The sequence below is a fragment of the Antrostomus carolinensis genome, unplaced genomic scaffold (assembly GCF_000700745.2).
Source record: "Antrostomus carolinensis isolate BGI_N321 unplaced genomic scaffold, ASM70074v2 scaffold8917, whole genome shotgun sequence".
Lineage (NCBI taxonomy): Eukaryota > Metazoa > Chordata > Aves > Caprimulgiformes > Caprimulgidae > Antrostomus > Antrostomus carolinensis.
In genome coordinates, this window is record NW_010325297.1 from 8,713 (window position 1) to 17,167 (window position 8,455).

At 34.8% G+C, this 8,455-nt stretch overlaps 1 protein-coding gene across 1 annotated transcript in view; it reads right to left on the reverse strand.

The window, feature by feature from the left end:
• The window catches only part of POC1B (POC1 centriolar protein B), a gene marked incomplete at its 3' end in the record, with an annotated part of 16,101 nt that overhangs the window by 6,246 nt on the left and 1,400 nt on the right, over positions 1-8,455 (reverse strand). The window contains exons 3-7 of the mRNA XM_010171156.1: positions 7,372-7,479; positions 6,349-6,464; positions 5,832-5,965; positions 4,992-5,060; positions 2,335-2,487 (exon numbers count right to left, since the gene is read on the reverse strand). Coding sequence (XP_010169458.1) covers positions 2,335-2,487; positions 4,992-5,060; positions 5,832-5,965; positions 6,349-6,464; positions 7,372-7,479 — 580 coding nt within the window. The remainder of the gene's footprint in view (positions 1-2,334; positions 2,488-4,991; positions 5,061-5,831; positions 5,966-6,348; positions 6,465-7,371; positions 7,480-8,455) is intronic.

Genomic DNA, 8,455 nt, shown 5'->3' on the forward strand with positions numbered 1-8,455 from the left:
TCACCATAATCAGGGCAATGTATTATAACACATCTAAGTGTCTATATGACATTGTAGTGGCTTGTAGCAAACCTTAAATGTCATCTATACTTTTAAAAATCCTGTATTTGAAGCACTGCCTCTGCCTGCCTGTAACTCTTGCATATGTTACCAAGCCTCAAAATACTGTTAACTTCAGTTTAGTTAAGATCATCTTCCTCTATTCCTCAAGAAAAAGAAAATAAACAGAAAGCAAGAAGTTCTGCATTTTATCCGAGACGCAGATGAGATACTAGGAAAAACTGTGTCATTACAATTGCTGTGCTGCTGTGGAATAGAACACTTGGAGAGAATGGGGAATCGCTATCCCTCTTCAAGGCCCCCTAACTAGACACAGGTATGGCTGACTCAATGTACCATCGGCAACAAGTCAAGATGACCTCCAAAAGCTCCCTCTGACATGTCTGTGATTCAGTTCCTCCTTTCCCTGGTATATTAGAAACATGATGAGCCATAGAAATGTAATGGTGGTGTTGCAGTGGAACTGCCTTATGCTAAAATTCTCTCTATTGCCTGTTGCTTAGAAAGAGGTTGAGATTTTTTTTTTTTTAAAGTATGTTTGTTTCAACTGAAGAGGACAAAAATAATAATACTCTTTTTTCTTCTCCAGAGTACAGTACAGGAGGAAACATTTAAGATGGACCACTGAAAAATTTCAAGCATAGTTTGTGTCACTAAAGCATGTTACTGCTGGTAGTAATCTGATACTAGTTTTGCTAGGATAAATTATGTCTCTGTCCAGATGGCAAAGTCCATTCTTCCTTGTCAGGCATCTGAGCAGCAGAGTTCTGGAAAAGTTGACTTGAAGAGAAAGTAACTGAACCCTGCAGCTATAAGCTACTGTGTTTATTTAGCACATTACAACTGGGTGCAATTTGGGTCCTAAAGCAAGCTGTTGACGCAGCAAGAGTAGTTTAATCTGCTGGCAAACGCTGCGACTGAGTTTGTTCCAAGCACTGACCACCTATCCTGAAGGCTGCTACAGTAAACTTAACTTCATTCATTGACCTTACTATGAATATGATGGTCTAGCACAGATGCTTATGAAGCTTGTCACACATGCAGTTGTCCTGCTCTTGTTCTGACCAAAACACTAAGCATCAGATAGCTTCACAGTCAACTTGACAACAGAACCAGACACATGAGAATACTTAGTGATGGATTCTATCACAGTTCCCCTCCTCCTACTTTATACTATCTCATATTGCATATATCCATATTGCATACACACAGACACACACAAAAAACCCAACTCAATATCATCAAATCAGTGTTTTGAAAGTGTTTTGAAAGTCTTAGCAGGAAATGAATGAATGCCATGACAACAGTATCTGCATTCTATATAAACAAAAACAGGTAACAGTGAATTTCTATGGTACTCTGTTAGTACATGACAGGAACCAAAAAGTTCCTAGATTTCTATCAGATACAGCTTTTGGACATCACAGGCACCTGAAGAATATCAAAGAAGAGACAAAAGTATAGGTAACCACCACGCAGAAGCTAGCCAGAACTACCAAGGACAGTCACAAATGCATCCATGAGGTTTTAGTATAAACAATGGTTTTCTCTAAGGCATAGTATTGTTTATCTATTTAGCATAATTTTCAGTCAAGCTGACAAAGGATTTTCCAAATACTGACACAGAATATTCGACATTTCACTTTGGTTCCCTAATAATTCCCAATACTTCCAAGGGTTGCTGGTAGAAGGTTTGACAATAAAGTAGCTGAGGAATTAAATTACTAGGAAATTGGACTACATAGTGACATAAAACACACTATTAGCCTAAAAAGGCTTTCTAAACTTTTAGATAGATATCAAGAGCTTCTCACAATACCTAAAGGTCTTGGAAAGAGGGACAACTTGTGACAATCAAGTATGAGACATTCTAATGATGCCTCCTTGTCCTGCTTATAATGATATATTTTGAGTAGTATCCTACAGCTCACTGAAGATACCTGAATCTTCTGCAACAGTTGCCATGTTACTTCAGAAACCAGACTATCACCTATGTTTAGTTTAAATCAGGTGCAGAGTACAGACTTACACAAGAAGTATGAAAGGAATTCACCAGGACAAATCTGACAGCATCAGATTTTTTATTTACTAGGCTGACAGCATCAGCCTAGTAACCTTACTCTGGATTCATAAATTATGATTGCTTCCAAAGTATTACACATAACAACAAAAAGTTCTCTGGTATACACAGAACACATTTAACTATAAATGCTGGATAGATAGTGTTTACAAAAGCTTTTGGTTTCCTATATTAGAGTACTTAACTGCACTCACCTCAACTGACTGAATTTTTTCATCATGGACATGAGGTGACCTCGGGTAAATATCAAGAAGATGAGGAGGATCATCAATATGTGTTCTTCTAATATGGTGCTTAAGAACTTCTTTATAATCAAACGAATCAAAGTTGGTTTTCCATAATAACACCTGTAAGAAGCCATCATATCAGTAACTACTTGAAGTCTATTTAGTGCCCAAAACATAACTATTGAGTGAAGTCTGTTATTAATAGCACATCACAGCATCAGAATAAGCCTGCTGACATCAGTATGATCTCTACTACAACACAGGCACTTCCCTAGAGGGTCTTGTACTTCAAGTCTAATAGACGTGATTCCATCTATTAAAAACAAACAAACAAACAAACAAAAAACCACCACCAACAAAAACTCTAAAAGATGTCTCATTAATCATAAACCAAAGCAAACTTCTGTCCCACTGGACCCTACTAAGTTATTTTTCTGCCCCTTATGAAGGCTTGAAGGTCAAATGAAAAAGTTTGAGGGGATAAGAGAAATGACAGTTGCACAGAACTCTAAAGCATCTGGTTCCAGTGTTTTAGCAACAAAAATCTATTTTCTGAACCCTGTCCAATTACATTCAGGTAGAAACAATATACAAGAGTCACACCATGGCAAAATGCAGAAGTAAGGTAGTAGAATGCAGAGGTAAGACAGCAGAAGGTAGTGTATCCAGCCTTATGGACAGACCAGGAAACCAAATCATAACGCACAATGTTGCCCTCTCATGTCACAAAACAATTGTATACGTAAGTAATTTAATTACATTTACCACAAGTTTACATGATTTGTCTTATCTTTGCTACTTTAAGTGCTAAAGGAAAAAAGAAAATAAAAAAGGAAGTTAACAACACTTAGAAGATGGCAGTTTCCAATAGTCCAATGTTGATTTTTATAGCTGTTCCCTAAATTAGAGGAAACAAAGATGGGACCATGATTTGAGTTAAAATTACTTGCCTGTCCAGCCAAAAATATTTTTGTCAACCACTAAAAGTATTTTTAAGAAATTAATAAACCATACATAAGCAGCACAAACCACAGATTTGTTCACAGAAATTCCAAGCAGATCAAATCATACTTTTAATATATTCCTAAGTAGCTGCATTCTTACAAGTTTATTTCAGGTTCAACATCTTTCATGACTCTGTTGAGTGGAAGACAATAAATATGCACTAGGAGACACAGTGCACCAATAAAGATGGACCCAAACTAACTCGGACATTAGTATTGGTAAAAGTGGGATGCATGGATCTCAGTACAAACTGTATAAACCTGCCTCAGAACCCGGCCCTTGCAGGACAGTTAGGTGTTAGATTAGTTGATTCCCAGCAGCTCACTATGCTGTAAGAGGGAGGTCCTGCTTTCTTCTCTCTCCTCTTCCTCCACTAACTCCATCGCCCAATCCAGCATAAAGTTCTTCACATTTTTAATGTGGCTTTTCCCCATTTTTTCAGGCTAATTTTCTGTTGGTTTAGCAATTCAAACTGGCTCAGCACTGGGTGTAAACAAGGGTATAGGCAGGAGGCAGCAGCAGTAGGACCTTTCATCAATGGTGAGCATTTGAGCTGCTTAAGCTCTAAATATGTTTCATTTTACTAATGCCTTGTGATAGAACATAATTTTAATTTTTTTCTTTGATTGCTTTCAATCATTCTAGAAAGTGAGCTACCTGAAGCATCAAGTAAAAATCAGAAACATACTGTATTCTTTCTAATGACACTGAAGATTTTAACTGAAAAAAATTTTCCAAGACTGTCTCTGTTACTAGCTGAAACATATTTCAAACTCCACAGAACAGAATATAAACATGATTTATAGTAAATTCAAAAGATCTTCATTTCTATAGCATGGCTCCCTGTGTCTACATTGAGCTTTAGCATTTTATAACAGGAAACAATGAAAAAGACAACTAATATTAAGGAACATTTCAGACTGTGAAGACCTAAGCCTTGGGCTACAAAAGTTCATTCTTTTTGGAGAATATAATGACCTGACAGAGGTGATTCCAAGCTTGATAGTATTTTTGTAATCATGAGATTTATCACAGCAGATGAAGCTTTATTGTATGATTTTCTGTATGATTTGCTATTTAAATTAACTTTTTTGTTTTAAATGCTCAAACAATTCTTCCCTGTTCAAAATCCAATACTTTGCTGTTTCACTAATATAAATTAGCAAAGCTAACACAAGATTTTTTCACCAGTTCTAGACAGTTTTAGGTAGTACAACTTAATTCTTACAATTACAGAATAATGACTAATGGAGCATGTAGGCATTAATACCAGCTGCAACACAACTACTTTGTTGACACTGAATTGCAACACTTAAAATATTTCTATTGTAAAATCATTCCTTTATTTTACTATGTAAAACAGAAGTGGCTAGTATTGTGGTCTTCTCCTCATCATAACAGCCAACTCACAGTAGTTAAGATCAAGTTTTTAAATTATGTATTTATCATTTTTTTCCTCAAATTTAACTTTAGGCTAAATGAAGTCTATATAAGACACTACTAGACAAAATGAATGTCAGCATGCTGTAATTAGCATGCTACTGTGATATACTATATTTAACTCCCATCCACTGTAAGAAACATTAAGACAATTAATTTAAAGAGACAATACCACAAACCTGAGCGTCTGCTCCACCAGAAGCAAATTTTTCACCACCTTTTGAAAAAGCCACAGAAAGTACAGGTCCCTGAAAGAAAATAAATTAGCATACAGGTAAATTATGCTATTACTGTAATAACGGTATTTTAATGAAAAGAGAAAAACACTTATGCCATTATCTAATATAAATAGACTTTTAAATTTTAATAAAGTAAGGAACAATTTAACTGTAGTGAAATTTTTGCAAAACAATTCGATTGACGAGTTACTACTGCATACCTTTGTAAGATGCTGCATTACAATTTCTACAGTCAATACTAGGAAAATAGTGGCATTTTCCTTTGATTTTATACTTTAAATCTGAAATTAAAACCTAATCCAGTATATACTACATTACTCAAGACAATGTGTTTGAGTGATTCATTATCAAAAGTAGGGTTTGTTTTGCATTAAGAGGAAAGGGAGAAAATGCCTGCCATTCTTCACAAAAGTTGTCTTCCATAAGCTTCCCCCTCCTTAGAAAGCACTGTTTTTCAACAGATAAAAAGACTAATGTGCCAAATAATTGATTTTTACAACCAAGAGAGTGAATTATTAATTAATTCAGAACATTATCTTATATTACTTATCATTAAGCATGCCTACAACATTGACAGATTAACTGCATGGTTATAGGAAAAACTGATGCATTTCCTTATGCACTTGTGACAAGGTGTATTAATACAACACTTTGCTGTCCACTAAAGTTTATCTGCAAGTTGCAAGATATAAGACACAATGGCATAAACGTTACTTCCCCTTTGAAAAGATAGTGAATAATCTATTAAGATCTCAATTTAAATAGGATTATTGTGTATACCTTGTGTCCATGAAGGGTGTATATAAGTCTTCCTTCTAAGAGGTCCAAAATCTTAAGGGTACCATCAGAAGAAGCAGTGATGAGATAGTTACCAGAAGGATGGAATGTTACACAATTAACCCCTGCTCTGTGAACTAATTTACAGAAGACAATATTCAAAGACTGTAGTTAGATACTAACAAGAAGTGTACACTTTATTTCTTCGCTCTTTTCTACTTCACAAAGACCAACTCAATCTAAAGGAAAAACAACCAAAGTGCCAGGTCATAACAGACTCTCCAAAGTAATTGTAGTAGTTCTGTTCTGTAAACTAAGAGACATATTGCAAAGGAACAATCAGGATTCAGACTGGATTTTTAGGGTTGCTAGACTACAAAATGTTTACTGACAAAATGTCAATATGACCTGCTTGTCCACTTTCCCAAGTAAAGAATGAAATAATAAAAAGTAAATAAATCACATTCCATTGCAAAGAGCTACATTCTAAAGAAAATACAACAAACTACATTGTTTTTACCTTTGTAATGCTGCAGTAGCTTGTTCATTCGAATATCCCACAGTTTCACTGTATGATTGGAACCTGCAGAAGCTATACATGTACCACTTGGGTTGAAATCCACAAAATTTGCAAATCTAAATACAGTTAATGAAAACAGGTGAATATACATGTTTCTATATAAATATTTGGCTGTATATATATATATATATTTATATATATATAAAAAACACAATATTATCACTGAGTTGCCACAAGCTTGTGTGGAATCCACATGTATGGAAACTCAACTAAGGTATTTCAAGGAATTGAAATAAGCTTAAGAAAACAAGATGTGCATGATAACTCAGACTGTATAATCTGGTTTCTGTTAAAAAGCTAGTATAATTGTCCTGACTCAAATCTTCACAGTTTGTGTTGGAGTACAAAGTTCCTAGAAGAAAGTGCTGTAAAGAGTTTGCAAGCAGCAAGTAAAATAATTTTGTCTAAGAACAGAGTATCTAGCTACAACAAACTGTTAGCTTGGAAAAAAGGTTGAGCTGGCAGCCATGAAATTAGTTAAGTACATATACAAGATTAATACTCCTATGCATTTGTTAATTAAAATTCTGGTTCCAAGATGTTTAAGAAAACTGCAGATAAGTAAAAGCAAATATTTCTAAACCTAAATAAGGTAGGTCACTGAAGCTAACAGAATACTGTTTTCAACAAGAAGTGGAGAATTCTTAAATTTATCTTCCTGTTGAAGCATCTATTATCAAATATCATTACCAAAACAGAGGAAAAACATTAAAACATTAAAAAAACCAAAAGCAATCTGACTTCCCTCTGGCTTATTTCTTGACTGCTGGAAAACAGTTGGATAAGTGCAACCAGTTAACCTCTTTAGAAAAACATTAAATTAATTATTTTAGCTTACATGGGTGGTAGAAGCTTGATCTATTTTTAGATATAACACATATTAGATGTTAACACTACAAAATATGAATTTAATCTCATTAAAATTACACATATACATTTCTCCTTTTTTCTAGTAACACTTACCCTCCGTAATCTAAGAAGCTATCAATACAAGTTCTATTTCTCATATCCCAGATCTTAACAGATTTATCCTCACTGCAAGATGCTATTAGTCTTCCATCAGGTGAAAATCTGGAACGTGCAAGAGTAAACAACTGATACTACCTAGATTAGCATTAGAGACATAAATAGCAAAACACCAGAAACAAGAAAGCCTGCTTGGAATTAAAATGTGTAACATTCAAAGGACATTTGAATTTCTCATATTCTCATGGAGCAAGAAAACTGCAAAGAAAAGCTTCTGCCTGCACTCCTTCCTGCTCCATTTCAAAATCAACTACAACTAAAAACAGAGCCATAAGCAAGGAAAGAGGGGGAGTGGGGGAGCAGCCTAAGCTTGTTACTTCAGATGCCAAAGAGATTATTATAGAAAACTATAGGCAAAAAGACAAAGAGGACACAGTAGAACTTGGTGTTCAATTTTAACCTACATATATATTCTCCTGTGAGTTCTCTCTAGACTTACAAACTGTCAGCAAAACATTAATGATTATTCCTAGAATAGCAGACTAGGTCTTTAAATAGGAAAATTGGTTTGTCTATAATTCCACTAATCATTATTATTTCCTATATTGAGCAACTGCACAAGGACATTAGAACACTGTTCAAGAACTTTCACGTACGATTTCCTAGAGCTTTTATTTTTCTTTTCAACGACCAGATACTTTGGAACTTTGTAGGGCTCTGCACTTCACCAGTGCTAAATTTCTTTCTCAAGAGATTTAAATCAGGCCTCTCTTAGCTGCAGATTTTCCATTAATATTGAGGAAAGGAAAAAAAAAAATCAGCAAAGAACAATCTTTTCTTGTCTTTGAAGAGCTGCCCTGCCTTTAAATAGAGTGTGAATCTTAATCTGCAGTACAAAGGCCACTTCTTTTACCTTTTCCAATTACGTAAGCTTAACTCATTTTGACTCATGAACATTCTTTTATGCCACTACTGTTCTGAGAATAGTTGAGAAAACCCCTACTGTGCATAATAACTCTAGAAACAACTGAATGCTGTGAAGTAAGTTAATACAGCACAAAAAAATACAAGACTAGGGAAA